Source organism: Dermacentor albipictus, chromosome 1, assembly GCF_038994185.2.
Source record: "Dermacentor albipictus isolate Rhodes 1998 colony chromosome 1, USDA_Dalb.pri_finalv2, whole genome shotgun sequence".
In the NCBI taxonomy this organism is placed as follows: Eukaryota; Metazoa; Arthropoda; class Arachnida; order Ixodida; family Ixodidae; genus Dermacentor; species Dermacentor albipictus.
Genome location: NC_091821.1, coordinates 184,438,392 through 184,458,218, shown reverse-complemented (window position 1 = coordinate 184,458,218; position 19,827 = coordinate 184,438,392). Strand labels below are relative to the sequence as shown.

Genomic DNA, 19,827 nt, shown 5'->3' with positions numbered 1-19,827 from the left:
AGAGAGAGAGAGAGAGACGAACAAAAAAAAAAAACGCTGGGACGTTAACCAGATATGAATATCCGGTTTGCTACCCTGCATTGGAGAAGGGGAAAATGGGGAGAAAAAAACATAGTAAAGTAAATGGAGAGGAGAGAGTTCGAGAAACTCGTTTGGGCGTTTCCATCGCAAGACATGTGAACAACGCCCTCTGGGGCTCGCTGGGTGTCGCCACATTAGCCCCTCACAAAAGCATTGCAGATACGGCAGCGCTTACTTTCCGACTAACGTGCGAGTCGAGAGGGGACGAGGATAGAAGCGAGAGATGAGATCGGCGACCTCAACGACGTTTCGGTAGGGCGGGGCCACAATGGCCTCTGACGCGTCCTGGGGGATGCCAAAAATGCCTTCTGAAGCTCACTGGGGACGCAACAATGCCCTCTGGACGCCGTAATTAGGTGTGACCCTCCGAAAAGCAGTGCAGCAGTTGCCGCGCTTGCCTCCGTGCTCACGCGCAACAGCAACGACAGTCCAGGGAGGAGGTAGGGAGGATGTTAGGGACGGAGTAGAGAGAGAGGAGGCAGGGAATGGGTACAACCGGATCCTGTTTACAACCGTTCTTGATGCAGTCAATGAACGGGTGATTAACGTTACCCCTCTGCGCGCGTGGCAGTTCACCTGACATGACACGGGAGAAAGGAAATGCGTCGATCAGAAAGCATATTGCTCATTTGGGCTCTTTTCTGTAAACAAATTAGTGAATGAATGACACGTTTCTGGGTTATGTGTACGACGTGGACAAACACTAGTGGTGCAGTCAAGGTAACAACATCACATCACGACTGTTGTGCGCCTTCAACATCACCGCCAAATACCGTCAATGAACGCAAACAGCGCAGATAGCTTCGCTTACATCAATTCGCACAGTGCTTGGGATCTGCATATAGCTTTCTTTCTTCTACCTTTTTTTTATTCCTGTTGTTTTTAAGCCACCATAAAACATTCTAAGGGACCCATGTACTTTATCGTTACAAAGTTGTAAGATGTTTACACGGAGAGTTTATCACATTTTTCTTCCAAGAACGTTATGCCAACGCTTTCTCTTTCTTATTGTTTTGGGGGTCAGCGCTAGGAGTTATAGTCTAACTAACACCACTTGCAGCAGTGCACAGTTCTGACACACTGAACTTTTGAGGAGAGATGATACCAATTAACAAAAACGTCGGGGATCGCTTAGCACTGTATTAAATAAATTGTTTCCAATGCCGGTTAGATGTGGTGCTCGGTTTATTCCGTTACGATGCAGGGCTCCTCGTTATTTTATAAATGAGCAATTTGAAAAAAATAAACAATAAAGAATATGAGAATTAAGAACGAACCTCGGCTGCATACTTCCTTTGGAAACAAGCGTTTCGAAGACCCCACAGCGATTTTGTTGTGTTAATGCGGCAATAAGCACCGGTTTAACACAACCGTCAGCTCCGCGTGCCTTGGCTGTCATTCAATGTCGCCTTTAACTCTTGCAAAGTACCATACAGAATAGCAACCCAAAGTGAATGAAATCCAAAGATTTCTTGCGTTTAGTTAGTTTGTATTTCCTGCTTTTTTTTTCGTTTGTCGATGTAATTCCTAACGTCAACCGTATTTTGACATATTAAACCCACACCACAGTGGCACCTCGGCAGTTACCGCTACGAGTACACGCCCACCCGAAGGGGCTTCGACACTTTCTACGGATTTTACTACGGACACCAAGACTACTACACCCACATGCTCCATCACTCCCAGGTATTTATAAGCCTCAACTGAAGGGCTCCTAGTCGTGTGAAATGTGCTAGTGCTAGGGAACAGTATGTAAGGCGCTGCCACGATCAGTTATTATGCTGAAAACCTTCGCTATGGATTATTAATGGTCCCAGTCACAGCAATAGCTTTACACTGCAGTGGAAAATCTTACTATTCCGTTTCGTCATGGGCTTGCTTAATCATACTATTGGTATTTTCCCTCTCTGTAGTTGACTGTCATATTTTTCTCTCTCTCTTTCTCTGTTTCTGCTTGTGCAAATCTGGCTGCCCCTATCGACTTCTGCTTACGTCTTTCACAATCTCAGGCCTTATTAGACAGTTTTAGCAGAGCGTTTGCTTGCGCTCCGCTCCGCACACGTTTCACGCGCGCCGGTGGCTGCATAGAATGCATTGATTTCGCTTATCTAACAAGCGCGTCTCCCAGAGACGCCACTGACGTGCTCTCAGCTCGGCGGTAAAACGATTACGAAAGCAACCACACGCACCCTGACGCACCGCTAAATCAGGTTCCTAGCGGAACGTGGTCAGCGTCCCACGTTCCGCTGCCGCTAAGTGTGCTGTGCGCACGCGCGTCAGTGTTCCCGGTAGCGTTTTGATGAGCGCCTGCGTGCCAATTGTTGTGATGGGCCGGTCTGAGCGGAGCGGACCGTAAACGCTCTGCTAAAACTCTCTATTTACACAGCCGTCAAACTTTCCGTCGCGTCCCCGTCGCGGCAGCGGTTTTCGTCAGGGGAGCGGGTTTCTAAGTCGTTTGCTTGTGAAAAGCGGGTCGCCGGCGGCATAGAGAGGTACTGTACGTTTTCATCACCTGCACGGTGACGGAGCCCCATCCCTACAAAATGGACCAATCAGAAATTAACACGCCGCGGCTAAATAAAGCCATTCCACAAAGCTATAGCTGGCAACAGCAGCAGCTGCTGCTTTGCTTGCATCTGTGTTCCACGTGTGGGACATCGAATACTCAGCTGTTTGTTTCGGCGGCTGTGAAATGTGCGACATGGACAACGCCGATATCGATATTTTGTTGGTACTGTACTACTAAACAATTTATATTTATTTTAAGCAGACATTGCACCAACATAAAATTATTTAACCGATCCATTGCGTAATGTAGGTTATGTTCCTCTAGGTTTAGGCGACCATGGGACCGGTGTGTCAACACTGTGCACAACTGTGCTGCTGTCGACGACACCACTGCCATCGCCTATTCGTACACTGCTCCATTTCGCCTGCTATACATTTTTTTTAGATGACGATGACGTGACGTAACGTTTGATGGCTGTGTGAATGAGGCCTTATACTAGGCACGTGACCAACGTAACTTGTGCCAAAATTTTAATGTATGCAAATGCTGCGTAGTTGGATAGCACCAAGGTAACGCAGGGAGGTTTGCCGTCGCTTGGAGCAAGTCAGACTACTTTTTTCTTTCCTTTCGCCTAGTGACATAATTAGTTGTTTTTAGTGAATCAACTTCTCGAACATTACATTCAGACAAAAAATGTAAATGGGAAAATTGTAGACCATCCTGGAAAATACTCGATCCAGCTTTCTGTTGCTAAATACGTGGGAAATAAAAGTTTTTCTTCCGAACCTGAAATAAAGCCCGCAAAACAAGAAAAAGTGCCGCACGACACTTTTTCGTGTTTAGCGGGCTTACATAATATCACAGCGGAGAAGTTGATTCAATAATACTGACTAATTATGTGATTAGATGAAACAAAAAAAATTGTCTGACTTAATTCAAGCGACAGCAAACAATATGACCGGTTCTGTCCAGTTACGTAGGACTTGCATATATATATATATATATATATATATATATATATATATATATATATATATATATATATATATATATAATTTCGGCACAAGTTACATGGGACACATGGTATATATTTAATGCCCGTAGAATTTTCCTTGCTCACATGACCCGTTTTTTGGTCAATAGAGTTAGTATACGCCCCAGTTTTTGATATCATAATTATCTAACCATCATGTGGTTGATTTTGAGGCCGTTGCATGCATGCCTTGTCGTCTTCTCCTCCTTGTGGATCTATTTTTTCACGCTGTTCCTTTTACGATACAAGTGCATCGACTAGCCCCCTTGTCAAGTTTCAGATTTATTTCAGTGCGACAGTGGCGTGGACGCAGTCAAAAAGCAACGAAGGCTTGACGAGGTCTTCACCCACCTATTACATGGCAAGCAGGATTTCTATAACGGAATAAAGCAATGCATGAAGCAGCTTTATTTTTTTTGCAGTGGTGTTATACAACAGTTGTAATTATCTGCAAAAAAGTATGGTGAGTGGGTAGGTATGACAGTCTTATTTGTCGCTTCTTGTGTGCAAATCTTTGATGCAAATACAGCTTGGACAAACAGTGCTCTATCACAGCAACAATTCTATGCTCTTAGTCCCAACTGGCATTCCCGCTGAAAAGCGCTACTACGAATTTTAAAGAGTATACACGAGATGGGGTGATATTTTGTGACTAGAACTTGCGTATCATCGCGAGTATTGCCCCGCTGCTTCCCTTTTTACTAGCTAAGCTGCTAGAGCCTGCATTTTCTGCAAAGTGTAACCAACCGCAGTTTAGACTGGTTAACCTTCTTGCATTTCCTATATGCTCTTTCTCTAAAAAACAAAACACAAACAAATACGTTAACACACATCTCGTGGTTCGCTTACTACGGCAGAGGCATCGCGGTGCAATCCGTTTCGAAAACGTCCCTCGTCGGATTACGCCTGGTGTTTGCACTGTTTCTGGTTAAAGATTAAAGGTTAAAACAATGTGTTCAGGATGGAAGAGAGATCTCGGGTCTGGACCTCTGGAACGGCACGCAGCCCGCAGAGGACGCCATGGGAGTGTACAGCACCGAGCTGTTCGCCGAGAAAGCAGTACGCCTCATCGAGAATTTGGACAAGTCCAAGGTAATCAGTGCGGCCGCACGGAGTTTCAATTGTCAAAGCTAAATCTACGACCATTCGACGTCGCCTGATAAAGTTGAGCCATGAGTTCACGACAAAGCGCCGCGGTGTCGCCTTTCTTTGGTCCCCGTTGTTGCGCCTGCTCTGTTTTATTTTCGTAACGTTCCAGCAGAACTAGTTGCCCTGAAACGAGAAGTTATTTCGCCTCTGTAAGTTGGATATTCAAACAAAATGTGTTGTACGGTTTCCAACGCACCGTAGTTACAATTGTGACTGATGGTCACTCCGAGACGGCAGAGATGAATACGGCGTTCAGACGAAGCCGATGATACATTGTCTCAACGAAGCTAATCGTGATCTTAAGATGGGGTCATTTGAACGGAGAAAGCGATGTTGATGAAGCAGTATAGACTCCATAGGCAATTTCTTTCTGCGTGGGCGTATTTCTTTGTCATTGCTGATGCATCGAATTTTGCGAAGTATATAATGTATAAATTATGTCTGAAATGTCTTAAACGTAGCCGCTTCCTTCTTCATTGACATCCGCGCTCTCTTAGTTCTTTGCTCTCCCCTTGCAGCCTCAGTTCCTGTATTTGAGCCACCAGGCGGCCCATTGCGGAAACTATGATCTTCTACTTCAGTCACCGAAAAAGAATGTGGACAAGTTTCCTTACATCGGTGAAAAGAACCGAACTATCTACGCAGGTAAGCGCTGGCCATTGCACGACAATTATGATAGCGCTTTTAATATTTAAATACATTTCACGTGAATGCACCTTTCTGTAAAGAGCAGCTTTTCAAAACTCATGCTGCACGAACTTCGCGTACTGTTAATTAATGCGCTTAATTTGAAGGCGGCACGACAGGCGGCATGTGAAATTTTGGTGTCTGCCTTTGCTGCGAAACCGCACCGTTCAAAAGAGGCACCGTTCTCGACTTTAAATTTGGCGATTTCATGATATCTATAAAAACTGAAATCCGAAATCATAATCCTTTAGGTGGACGCTTAGAGTAGTAGGTGCGCCAACTTTTCCAGCATTTGAGGGTGAAACCAGACCTTAGCTGGCCTACTTAGCCAGCTTGTATGACGTAGCATATGGAAGTGTGTTTGAAGGTGGAACGATAAAAACTGCCGTTGTTATACTGAATTCTCATCCCTCTGGACAGGCACGTAACCAAGGGGGGGGCAGCCCCCCCCCTCCGAAATTAAGACGCGTACTTCCCCCCTCCCCCTCCTCGCCACACGCCACCACTTCTCACACACATTCCTAAAGCGCCGCCAAATCATTGTTGAAACTTGACAGCTATTCGGCAGTCAACATTTTGCTGCCTTTTTCACTCCTTTTGGGTGGCGGTAGTTATCGGCGTCTCCTGGGATGTGAAGGCCAGTTTCCTCACCGATTCGGTGCCCACGCGATTAACTCGAGATGCAAAAGTTGTCACCGTCTTTTCAGTGGTCCCGCGCATCGCTGTTGCTTTGTTAGTTCAACCTTCCTTGTTTAGACTGATTCAGGTAGCAGGGAAGGGATTCGGGTCGTGGTCAGCTGGTCTGTATGCACGTGGAACGAGTTGCGGCCAGAGGAAACGCCAACTAAGTTTAACTTTTCCTTTTGCTTCATTATTTCCTAGAGTAACGGCTCGCCGCGACGCTGACAGATTCTCGGAACCATATACCCTCGATATGGTTTAGATAAAATGGAAAATAAAATAATGTGAAACACCGTCCATCATCAAACCCTGCAATAACCGTTAAATCCATAAGCAACATGAATGTCATCCGTTACCTCGTCTGGTTTTTGCCTAATTGTAGAGCCCTTTTGGTGCAAGATTGCCAACTGGAAACAACAGTCGCAAGAGTTGAGAAAAATAAGCGATCTATTAAGGAATTCATCGTCGGCAACCGAGGCAACAGCCAAACGGGAAGAAAAAGCAAAAATTATTAAATTTAACCCTTGTTTATGAAAATATTTAAAGATCAACATCTTTTTATTTAAAAAGGAAGTAGAAGAAACGCCGCCGGAAGTCGAGAACAATTCCGTGTGTTTGGAGTGACGCTTCTACAGTTATCAGTCGAGCCTCCTGACGTAGCCTCTTCTCTGCTGTGCTTATGTAATTGTCTTCCTAAGCTTTCGCGGTGGGCGTAGTACGTCTAGAATCACAGCGTCCTACGCCCTACGTGGTTGTACGGGAATGGCAGCCACGCATCGTTACGTAACTTCCGAAATAACAATACGAGTCGGTTGCGGCACCTAACTTGGTAGAGCATAAACGAGGGATCCAAAAGAACTGTGATGGTTCCGCAAATATATATTTCTCTATAATTATTCGAGAGCTAATTCAAAAAACGCTACTCTATTCGGATACAAATTAAGTCTGCAGTGAAGCCCCGCCCACGCCCTCATAACCGCCAGTCACTGTTCTTCCCGGGAGGCTGCAAATAATTCGTACTTCAAACTCTTCCTGTTACCCAAATAAGGCGGTAACCACAAAAATAAAATTATTAGCGCCTGATTTTATACCTTTTGCCTCGCCTATTATAGTGGAAAGGCCAAAGCCTAATTCTTTATTGAACTGAAATAACAGGCTTGCTTTGCTGCAACTATTTGTTGTCAAGTTTCACTTCAGTTGGCAATGAAGTTTCATGAGTAAAACGGGTTCAGCAGTGAAATGAACTGGCCCCTCAGACTTTTGAAAAGTGAAGTGCTCAGACTCCATACACTTTGTCCGTGTCAGTGGCACACCTCATTGCTTCCGCCGATGAAAAGACTCTTCAAGAACAGCAGACGATCCGGAGGTATCAAGTACGACGCCATTTTGAAAAGGCCGCATGACGATGATTTTGTTTGCTTCTGTGATTGGCTGGCGAAGTAACACAACTCCGCGCGGTTTGTGTGCCTTGGTTGCCAACTGTTTTAAGTTGTATTAAGACCGTTCACCGAGTCAAAGATACTCGGACCGTGGCCCCACCCATCACTGGCATGAAAAGCGAATCGTTCATTAGTGCAATACTTGAGGTGCACCGGTTTAAGAGACCGTTTATGGTGTCCCTGTGCATAGTGTCCCGCCCACACGCGCTCAGTGCTCACTCTCTTCCTTTTTTCCTCTTTCGATTCCCCTTTCCCCCACCCCCAGTGTAGGGTAGCAAACCGGATGCTCTTCCGGTTGACCTCCCTGCCTTTCCTGTCCTTGCTTTCTCTCTCTCTCTCTGCTAATATTTATGTTACACGTTGGCTTCTTCACTTGTTCTTGGCAGTGTTCTTCCTGCGCAAGTCCATTTGACGTAGTTCCTTGTTTGCGAAGGAAAGGAGAGGTGTATCGCACAGGCGTACCTGCAAAATACACCTTATTTTTTTTCTATTTTGTGGGATTACGCGTTTTTATGGCGAATGGTGGACGTTATTCAAATTTGTACTGGTAAAGTACCCCCCCTCATTCGCATAGAAGTTACCTAAGTACCTAGGTTTTGTACGAAGTTACTTAAGTACCCCCCCCCCCCCCCCGAAAAAAATTCTGGGTACGTGCCTGCCTCTGGACCTAACGTATGGAACGTCGTGTCAGTGTGCATTCCGAGCGAATGGATGACCCCGTGAATCCAGGAATGGTTGACTCGCTTGACGAGGCCGTCGGAAGTGTGATGCGAGCGCTGGGCGAAGCCGGCATGCTGCAGGACAGCGTGATCGTCTTCAGTTCGGACAACGGCGGCGTGCCCTGGGGCCACATGGCATCCCGTGGCATCAACTGGCCGCTACGTGGGGCTAAGTCCACACCGTGGGAGGGTGGATCCAGAGCGGCCGCTTTCCTGTGGTCGCCGCTGCTGGACAAGAGTCGCCGGGTCTCTCAGCAACTCATGCACATCACTGACTGGCTGCCCACGTTCTATGCGCTCGCCGGTGGGTGACACTTGCAGATTTTTAATACAAAGCATTCTTGTCCGTGCCAACTTAATTTTTATCATGTATATTGCCGTTCTCGTGTGCCGATCCTAGTGATAGCGGAGTTTGAAGAAAGCAGCTTGAATAGTCATCGTACATGACTTCTGCCTGAATGCAATTAAAATCTTTGTGCCTCGAAAGAAAGTGTGTAGAACTGCATAATTAACGATTGTATCATTGCGCCTCTTGAGAAGCTGCTTGGCATGAAAGACTGCTCATCTTGCTCCGTGCACGGTCTTGCATCGTGCACAGTTGCTGACAGAACGTGCTAAAGGCGAACGTTTACACACACACACACACACACACACACACACACACACACACACACACACACACACACACACACACACACACACACACACACACACACACACACACACACACACACACACACACACACACACACACACACACGCACACGCACACGCACACACGCACACATACGCACACGCACACGCACTTATATATATATATATAACACCATTGAGCAGTCAAGTCGCGACGCTACACCTTGCTGTTACATCTGGTCACGAAACTCTCGTGTAACGCTTCATATAACGCCCACAGTAGACGCACCGCGGCGTTGGCGCAAGCGCTGGGGCATCGGAGCAGACGCCGGACGGACGCCACAGCTAGGCGTTCTGTGTGTACCCCCGCTGTTGCGCAAGGATCGATTCCCATTATCGGCGTGTGAATACTGCTGGCCAAATGTGCAAATCGCCGTCCTGTTTTTGTACAGTGCACAAAATTTTAAACGCGGACAATTTCGAAAAATCTACAGCGCCTTGCTTCAGTTCCAGGTTCACGTGCATTTTTAACAATGGCCGAACTCATATTTTCTTCAATTATGGGGTTTAACGTGCCAAAACCACTTTCTGGTTATGAGGCGCGCCGTAGTGGAGGACTCCAGAAATTTCGACCATCTGAGGCTCTTTAACATGCACTTACATTTAAGTACACGGGTGTTTTCGCATTTCGCCCCTATCGAAATGGGGCCACCGTGGCCGGGATTCAATCCCGCGACCTCGTACTCAGAAGACCAACACCATAGCCACTGAGCAACCACGGCGGGTCAACTCATAATTCAATACGTGGGAATACCTCTTCGTTAGAAACCCGCTACAGAGCGATTTTATGTCGCCACTTTTAATGCGTAAGCATTCTTAGTGTACAAATTAAAGGGCCAAACTTACGAATTAACTGAACAATTTCCATAATTACTAGCTGTGCTACCTGAACTAGCTAATTAATTACCTAACATTACTAATACGGGACTTAACTACCTTAACTAAACAATAGACAACCTAACTAGCAAAGGTAACTGGAATAATTAGGTATTTATTCAACGAATAACTAAGCTAATCAACTAATATCTAACGTAACTAACTTAACAAAACTAAACAATAGCTAACATTTCTAACAAAATATAACTTCAGATAACTGACTCACCTTACTCAGTGTCTAATCTTCTAATGATCTAATAATATTCTTAGCTAATATAAGTATCTAATGATGACTAATTATCTAAACATATCTATTTAACTAACTGAATAAATAATTCCTAAACTAACTAATAACATACTAACGTTTAATTAAACAAACCTATAATTTAACAAACTAAATAAACTTACAAATTATTAAACTAATTTCACAACTAATAAATTAGCTAGTAAAACCGCTAATTAGCTAACTAAACTCATTAATAACCAACGTCGTAAACTGCAGTAACAATACTAACAACTAATTACGTAACAGCAACTAAGTAATTATCCAAGCTAACTAAAGAAACAAGTTAACTAACAAGCCTCACTGCGCTAATTGCTCAACTACCAAACTGGAAGTATAAATTTTAGACTATAAAAACTAATTAACTAATCAAACTAACAAAACTTAATTAATTATTTTAGCTAATTGAAGTAACAAAATTATTCACTAGCTACACAATAACTTACCTAAATATAGTAACTAAGCAAATATAATTACCTTACTAACTAAACTATCTAATCAACTAACAACTAACCAACTTAACTAACTAACCAAGCATAACTAACAAATCTAAGTAACTGTAGCTAGACAAAGTGCAAATAGAGACAGCCGACCGAAACAGTTTGTGCGAAGGCTACTAGGGGGAGGGGGGCCACCTCAATCATACAACGGTGGCGTGCATAGTTTTAAGGACAAACACATCACACGTTAGATTATTTGGCGAAAAGTTATCGTTGCATGTTCACTCTGCCAACATGCTGAAATAAATCTGGTGGAGGCGCCTTTCCTCGTGAAAGATTTGCATGATCACGTAGCCCGGCCATTTGGCGCGGCAGATTGTTCACCGGATGGATAGACGCATGCTATGAGCGTCCCCTTTGGAACCGGGCGGTGGGTGGTGCCACAAAGATCTTGTTTTTATACTGCGTCATATCCTACCTGTGTTAAAAATGAAAGAAAAGGTAAAAGAAAAAAAATCCACGGTCAATTCCCATAATCAAAGTTGGTGAACCCCTACTGTGAACTTTGTTTTTTTTACACCTCCATTGTTTGTTGTTTCCCTACATCTCTCCCACAATCATTTAATCACCTCCTACTAATCTCTACTGCGGACATGTTTACTTTCCCCCTGCTTTCGCTGAACTTAAAGGCTTCAAGGAGGCAGCGGTGCCTAAATCGACCGCTGGGCAGATATCTTCACGTTCTGATGAAACATGCTCCATCGTTTCCCTAGCTTTACCGCAGCAAGTACATGCTTCTTCTTCATTCTTATATCTCGCTTTATACGTGCGCGTTCTAAGGCATCCTGATCTCCTTTCGAAAAGTAATGAGCTTCCCTTTGAGTTATCATAAATTGTTTCTTTCCTAATTTCGCTTTTTCCTCTAAAGTAGTCACTCATGGCAGGTCTCTTTTCCAAAAGCTGCCACCCATGAGATTATCTCAGCCTCTCTGACTTTCCGCTTTACGTTCTTTGTTGCTGTGTTGCTCACCATACAGGCCGAATACTTGCTGGTAAGCTTCCGAGTTCTTTTCCTTCCTTCCTTCTACTTACGCGAGCGCCTCTGGTGCCACCTTCTGTCCCTATATGAAACATTTGGGGAAGTTCCGTTACGAGAAGGAAAGCATAAGAAGGCCCTGCTATTACCGTCAATGCTTTGTCCTATGATCAAAATTGGCAATTTTTTCCTTCTGTGGTCATCTCCATACCTAGCTTCAATTTTAAGTGTATTTTGTGACATCACGATCAGGGAAGATGTTCTTAGGTGCCTTTCACTAACCAAATTTATTCTAAAGTCTATTAGCATGAGGGTAGCTACATGGGCCTTGTTGGTATAGCATCTTCTACTTTGTTGTAGCGCAGTCAGAAGGACCGGACAGACAGAAAGGCACATAAGACAACACAAAGTTCTGTGTAGTCTTACGTGCTTTTCTGTGTGTCCACTCGTTCTATTATCATGCTTGCTCGAAATTACCTCAGGAAATGCGTTGAAACAGCAGAAAGTACGCGACTATGTCCTTCTCACGTCTCGTGGGGCCTTTAAGGAGTCTACGACCCAGAATAATACACGCACATAACGTCAAACGACATTTGAATTTCGTGCCTATATGCTAATCAACTACATTGTGTCTATTTACATCTAGTGCGAGGAGTCCTTATTGAGCATCGCCGTGGTTCTCCTTTTCTCAAAGGGATGCTAAAGAGGAACACTAAATTAGTTTAAGCTTACTGACAAAGTATTATTTCAAAACTCCATATTCATTCTAATTATGAAGGTCAAAGTAACATTACTTGAACACTGCGCCGAAACACCAGTGGCGATGTCGTAAAATTGACCTCACGAATTCCAAGGTATTCGTTTTTTTCGTATTTGGGTCGTCGTAGTGCAGTAAATGTATATTCAGGCAGGGGCTATTTTATAATATAATGCAATCAATCTTTGCCGATAAAAAACGTGGAGGACGCTTAAGCTTCTCGTTCATGAGTGGAACGCGACAGCGTTATCGCACCCCGCTCGCACCGCCCACTCATTCGCTCAGCATGCTCTTGAGTCACACAAAGACGAAACGTGTGCCTGAGCAAGCGGTATGAACCAAACAACTCGGTGTCTCGGAGGGAGAGACGATCTACGCGAGCCAAACGACGTGATCGGCATGGACAGCCGGGCCACGACGCGCCATGAAGGCGGACGCAATCATGGGGCTGACGTCTCGATGAGATCATCCTCTATCTCGCTTGGGAGCACCGCGCAGACGCATGACCCCTCGCCAGCAGCCCGGCACACATCGCAGGGGACGCTTTCCCACCAGACGCGCTACGGCGCAGCGATCACGTCAGAGGCGTCCCGCATCGGACGCTGCACCTAGGAATCGCGCTGTGAGCGGAAAGAGGAGCAGCGTCGTGCGGGCGAGTGGCGCGCCACCTGTCGGGGTAGCGCCGTACATTGCGAGGAGGGGGTCTTCTGTGTTTGCCGCAAGATGGCTCTGCGTGCGCGCCAAGCACAGAAGAAATGTAGCGGAAACGTACTTCGCTACGCGTATAACTGCGACTTCTGTAATTTACATGCTCAGAATTACCTACATACACCGCAGTATAATTTTCTACGGAACGTTTCTAAGGCAAAACCGCATTCACTAGAGGCGCTTTTGTGCCGCTCGAAAGCATAGAACTCATGGCTGAGTGGTAGCATCTCCGTCTCACCCTCCGGAGACCCTGGTTCGGTTCCCACCTAGCCCATCTTGCAAGTTGTTTTTATTGATGAATTGTCTTCCGCAATTTTTCGCTCATGGCCAACGCCGCCGACAACACCGGCTTTTCTGCGACACGAGCTCCTTAACGCTATCGCGTTAAAAAGTAACTGTACACAAGCAGGCGATACGGCTAGCTGGTGCCGGAATTTCACGGTCTTTCCTTTCTGTACGGAGGATGCCTCGATGTGCACGCTCCCCCGCTCTCGTTCTGGTGTACTGAACCCCCTCTCGCGGTAAGAGTGGATTGTTCGATATTGTAGAACGGCAATGTACTAATACAGCTAGGTCAAATAATGTTTCTCTTTAGCGTCACTTTAATTTTTTGTCTGGATTGACACTGTTTCAGACATGGGAAGTTTTCATCCTGATCCAACAGGCTCGGTACATGCTGCATTCATTGAACCGTTTAATGAATGACAAAGTTGGGCGTGCGACGCCTTCGGCACTTGCTAACCTGCTGCGGCGGTCACGTGCGCTTGCTAGCGTTGCTTTAATGGAAAGCTGTGCACTCAGCTCCTTCAAAAGCGCAGTCTCACTCCGCAGGAGGCTCGGTGAGTGACCTGGGACCCCTGGACGGCAAAGACATGTGGGCAGTGGTGTCTCGGGACGAGCCCTCACCGCGTTCCGACGTCGTCTACAACATCGACCCTCTGTGGGAGTTTGCAGCGATACGGAGAGACAACTTCAAGATTGTCGTTGGCTCATTTGACGGCGGAAAGTTAGATCAGCATTTTCCCATCCCAGGAGGACAAGGGACATCGGAGAAACTAGACGTGCTTATGGAAAGGAGCCTCGCTGCGGATGTAAGCTCCCTTCATCGTGCCACCTTTTACAAAACAGGGAATATCTGCATGTGATGGCCCGCCAATCTCAGAGGCCACACAAATGAGGGATTTCCAGATGCTTCCCGAATGAACTGCTGCGGGGATACTATATAGTGTTTTACAGCTAAAGTTAGCCAAACTGTTCACTGAAAAGAACGATTTAAAAAGACGGCACAGGATACAAATTTAAGACCTAGACGGTGTTCGGTCGTCAGAATTTTTATAACCGAACACCGTAGGTCTCATATTTGCATCTTGTACAGTGTTCTTTCAAGTCTTTTCATTTTTCGTTGAATAGCTTGGCTGACGTTAACCGGGACACACGCTATATAGACACTTTGGATGGCGTAGGCTTTCCATCGCGCTAAGAAAAGCGGGATGCTTGAAAAATTGGTTCCCTCTTCTTGTTGTTTTGGTTCCTCCCCTTCTTTAGTGCCAGACAGCCAACCTGACTCAGCTTTGTTAATCTCCTGCCCTTGTCACTTCCCTAGCTCTCAAATGACAACGTCTAGGGCATTCTTAATTTCTTTCCGAAAAGATACGCGGTGCTAAAAGTTCTTGGTGGCACATATTCCACAGCATCCTGAAAGCAAATGTCTACCGATTTGGCGGGCTGTACTAGTGATTCGCTGGCTGCACAGGCTCAGAAAGTACGACCACTGAATCTATAATGCGAGTGTTTTGATGAACATCTTTCGGATATTAAATATGGGGTCAGTTAGCCTGATGGTTAAAATCAATGGAAAGCAAGAACGGTTGATGGTTGCGATCAGAGATGGAGATCAAGTGCGACGAATTTCGATGTTCAAGCCGGTTTCGCCATCTGCCTTATCAGATAGTACATGGCAATTTCAAAGTGGGACCACTTACTACAAGCGCGCCGTGTGTGCCACACACTGTTTTAATCACTATAACTTAAGCACTTAGTGGAAATTTAGTGAACCAAGTAAACTCAATATTCGCGTTCTTCGAAAGAAACAGCGCGTTAGTGCGATGGCACTGCAATCGAATTTCAGAGCAACGCTGTCCCCATGCGTCATCGTTACACTATAAAGTGGCGTTAAGGGGGAACCAGGGCCGGCTACAGCAAGTCGTCTGCCACAAAATGGAAGGTTTCCAGCCATACCACAAAAGTAAATTAGCTCATTCCCCGCATATGCGTTATTTCGGGGCAGCACTAGCTGCACGTGCAATGTAATTTAAGGTTTTCCGGTCGTCATGCAATGTTCCAGCTTAATCGACCCACAAAAATAATAATAATAATATTTGGGGTTTTACTTGCCAAAACCACTTTCTGATTATGAGGCACGCCGTAGTGGAGGACTCCGGAAATTTTGACCACCTGGGGTTCTTTAACGTGCACCTAAATCTAAGCACACGGGTGTTTTCGCATTTCGCCCCCATCGAAATGCGGCCGCCGTGGCCGGGATTCGATCCCGCGACCTCGTGCTCAGCAGCCCAACACCATAGCCACTGAGCAACCACGGCGGGTGACCCACAAAAACGTCAAAGTTTAAGGTCAGTTCAAATATTGAAAAAAAAAATACAATCATGCCCAACTAATTAAGTGGTTCGTTTCCTTGTGCAATAATGCCCCCCCTCCTGTAACAACGTTGCAGACGCTGCGAGCCCTCTACGGCAAGCAAGAGCTGGGTTTCGCGCTGGACTGGAGGGCCAACACCACGCTGAGTTGCCCGGGAGAACCGTGTGGCGACGAGTCGCGTTTCCAGTCATCTGACAAAGTGTTTCTCTTCGACTTGGACAAGGACCCCTGCGAGTGCAACAACCTGGCCTCCACGCACAAGCAGGTGCGGTGCACGTACTTTTGCGCCCGAAGATGCGTGACATTACTTCTGGGCATAATGCAAATATTAGGAGAGAGCCTGAAGTAACGAAGCCGACCTGTGTCACATGGGGCACTTTCAATGGCGATCAAGCCCGATCCGGATCAAATTTCTCGTGATCGATTGGCTCCTTTCCTCAGGCTGCGCAAGGAAGCCTATCGCGATTGAAAATGGCCGTGTGGCACCGGTATAAGCTGTATAGCTTAAACTGTATACTTAATGTGATGTATCTTTTATCGCCTTATGTTGTGTTGATGAACATGCGAGTTGTTACAAGTGACAAGCGACAGTCAATATCCGCTTCGTATGCAAAGTCCCAGAGCTCGACCGTCGCTTTTTGGTGATGTTCAGTGTATATAAGTTCTAATATGCGGCTTGGGATATTTCGACCGGATGTCATTGTAGCTGAGAACATGTGTTCCGTCGTCGGTCGAGCGCCTGTGTGGCCCATCGAACATGCGACGGTAGTTGTAGAGGCCGCAGCATGCTGGACTTCCATGCTGGAGTTGTTCGGTTCCTCACTGCCCAAGGGGTAACGGCACAGACCTTTCTTGTAAAGGCGCCACTTGGCCAGCAAGTTCTCTGTCAGAGCGTAGGCAGTGCGCGCCGTATGCGATAGGAGCCTAGCGCTGCGTGGTGGGTATTTCGGAGCCGCCAGGACAGTCCTCGATTCTCTTTTGTTTGGCCGGGCTGGCGCTTTCGGGAGGGTCGTTCGACACGGGTGTACAATAGGGATGGCCTGGACATAGCGATCTGTTTCCTCGTTCTCGCTCACTAGCGCGTGCGCGCCCTCGTTGCCGATGCCATCCGCGTGTGTGTATATATATATATATATATATATATATATATATATATATATATATATATATATATATATATATATATATATATATATATATATATATATATATATATATATATATATATATATATATATATATATATATATATATATATATACAGTAAAAGCTCGTTAATTCGAACCGCAAGGGGAAGCCGCTTCAGTTCGAACTAACGAAAGTGAAGGAGAGCAACAGTGCACTGCGATTTGAAAGCAGTAGGGCATGTCAGAAATTTGCCGTGTCAGAGAGTGATGGTGTGTGCCGCGGGCACACGCCATCTTCAAGTCGAAGCTCTGGTTCCGACTGTACCACACCACCGATGTCCACCGAAACGAACGTTAGCCGAGGCTTAACACCATCACAATGAATCGCGACGGCCGATACCTCCTAAGCTGAAAACAGAGGTGCACAACCGAAGAAGACTGCCGAGACAAAGACGCTGAACATGTGAAGGTGGCGAAGGGCCTGATTCATTGGTTCTTGATTGCAAGCGCAGCTGCGACGTTCTTGATTCGCTGTGTTTTGGCGCTTGCCGTGCCATCTCCGCACAACATTAGCAGCTGTACAAGTTTGCAAAGCCTACGACATTCGCAACGGCCAAGAAGTCTCGGAGGTTACGCAGAATGGAGAGGCGGCAGCCGCCGCTGCCTTCTGGCTGACCCCGCGTCGGTTAGATTTTTTTCCGATTGCCTTCTCTCGCCGTTCTCTCCGTTTCGGAGGCAATAGCCTTGTGTGTAGGCAGTAGGCGCGTTTCTATGGCCGTATGCCAGGCGTGCGTAGTTCGAATTATGCGTGAGGGAACCTTCTCGCGTTCGAATTAACGGAATTTTTTATACATATACTTCTGTGGAGCTTGGTCGGACCAAATCGTACAGTTCGAATTATCCATAAATTCGAATTATTGAAGTTCGAATGAACGAGCTTTCACTATATATATATATATATATATACATATATATATATATATATATATATATATATATATATATATATATATATATATATATATATATATATATATATATATATATATATATATATATATATATATATATATATATATATATATATGGGTTTACTTCAAAGTGCAGCACACAGGGCCCGACGCAACATAGGCAGGAAAGAGACGACGAACTTATTGGAAGACTTCTTAACGCGAAGTAAATAAGTGTTCCAAAAATGTCGTCGTCTCGTTCCTGTATATATATATATATATATATATATATATATATATATATATATATATATATATATATATATAGCCTATATAAGTGACAGATGACCTTGAAACAGGTCAAGCAGAAAATCGCCGAATGATGGGATAGCACAATGTCACTGCATTAGTCAACCGAATCCAGTTATTCATTCGATCACGTGCCTTACAACTTTCCTCGGTGTCTACCGCTGCTGCGCGCATACTATCAGAAGCCTCGCAGGGACGTTCGCAGTCAAAATCTATCCTTGGACGCTTCGAGAGGTACAGCTATGTTGTGCAAAGGGGAACGCTGAAGTGGTACGTAATGGAAGAGGACATGAACAGGAAATACGTTCATGTGCTCCTTTCCGTATCACTCTCTTTCGCACAAGATGCCGTACCAACTAGCCCGAAAACCCTAATGTACAGCTTAGTGCGCTTTTTGTTCGTTTTTTTTCTTCAGGTGCTCAATTCAATGAACCGGACCTTGGAAGAGTACAGAGCGCAGACTGTTCCTCCTCTCCATCCTGCTGTGGACCCGGCCTCATTTCCCGAAAACCACAATGGGACATGGGCCCCCTGGGTCGAATAAACGGACCTGAACTGTCTTGAAAAACTAGCCAAGTTGCCCACTCGTGCGCATCTCCACATTTATAGCCTTTTTCTTGCACCCGGTCGCGGAGATGTTCCACGCCATGCCACAGAACGCCGCTAGAGGCAGTCAAGACATACTGCAGTGCTTCTGGAAAGATCGCCCAAATATGAGTGCTAAGGCAATATGGTTTTAGGAATGCCACGGAGTAGAGGAAACTCTAGCGCCGGAGCATGTGACTGCTGAGGACACGGGGGGAGCTCCGTGGGACCTTAGGTGCTCTGCAGATAGGAATAAAGGTGAAGCCTACTTTATATTTTGCGATGCGAAACGCTCCGACGAGCGACGCCACACCATTGAGAGGCAAACTATTCATTTGAAACATCACTGCTGTTGCCTGGACAAGTGCAGGGCCACCGCAACCGTCCCGCAGGGCTGGTTTTACACGGGGATAGCAAGCTTCTTCGTATGGGTCAACTGTGACTTCATTATTGATATACATGTGTTACGCAGACATGCTCGTAATAAATAGGCCCTGTGCCAGTTTGAATGCCATTCGGTCTATTTAGGAGAAAGCAAAGTTGTACCGGCTGCTGGAAGCAGGTTTTTGATTTAGAGCCTCAGTGTTTCAGCAATAAAGTGCCGGAAACTTATTTTCAAGAAATGAATTCCATGAATTTATAAATCTAACTCTGCTAGAAAAACAGATATTGCAATTATGTTAACTGCGCAAGTTATATAATCTGAAACGGACACAGTTATACAAGAGTGAACAGCCTACGTGAGATTTTTCCATTGTTTACAAAGGTTTTATGGAGCAGTATTAATCACACATTAGTGGTATATTGCATAGGGCCCTGTGACACATAAATTCTGACCACTTTCGATCTCTGAAGAAGTGAAGTTTAGATAATTTTTTTTAATGCTAAACTAGTGGTTTAAGTTTGACACCTCTTAAAGTTACATATCCAAGAGTGAAATCATTGGTGGTGTTAATAACAAATAGCGAGATGCGAGAAAAATGTGCTGGCTAGCATTACATCGCACCTCTTTGCGGTCCCAGATCCATGATTTGAATTGCGTTCACCGCTTTGCAAAGCGTTGTTCAGGAGCTCACTCAACCCACGTCCTGCCCGTTGAAGGAGCGAAGT

At 45.5% G+C, this 19,827-nt stretch overlaps 1 protein-coding gene across 2 annotated transcripts in view; it reads left to right on the top strand.

The window, feature by feature from the left end:
* Positions 1 to 19,230, top strand: part of LOC135921941 (arylsulfatase B-like) — a 151,379-nt gene extending 132,149 nt beyond the window's left edge. For both annotated transcript variants that reach the window (XM_070530518.1, XM_065456360.2), the window contains 7 exons: positions 1,651 to 1,767; positions 4,584 to 4,715; positions 5,291 to 5,417; positions 8,309 to 8,602; positions 13,923 to 14,182; positions 15,823 to 16,011; positions 18,548 to 19,230. In XM_070530518.1, coding sequence (XP_070386619.1) covers positions 1,651 to 1,767; positions 4,584 to 4,715; positions 5,291 to 5,417; positions 8,309 to 8,602; positions 13,923 to 14,182; positions 15,823 to 16,011; positions 18,548 to 18,676 — 1,248 coding nt within the window. In that variant the 3' untranslated portion in view covers positions 18,677 to 19,230. The remainder of the gene's footprint in view (positions 1 to 1,650; positions 1,768 to 4,583; positions 4,716 to 5,290; positions 5,418 to 8,308; positions 8,603 to 13,922; positions 14,183 to 15,822; positions 16,012 to 18,547) is intronic.
* Positions 19,231 to 19,827: the final 597 nt, after the last annotated feature.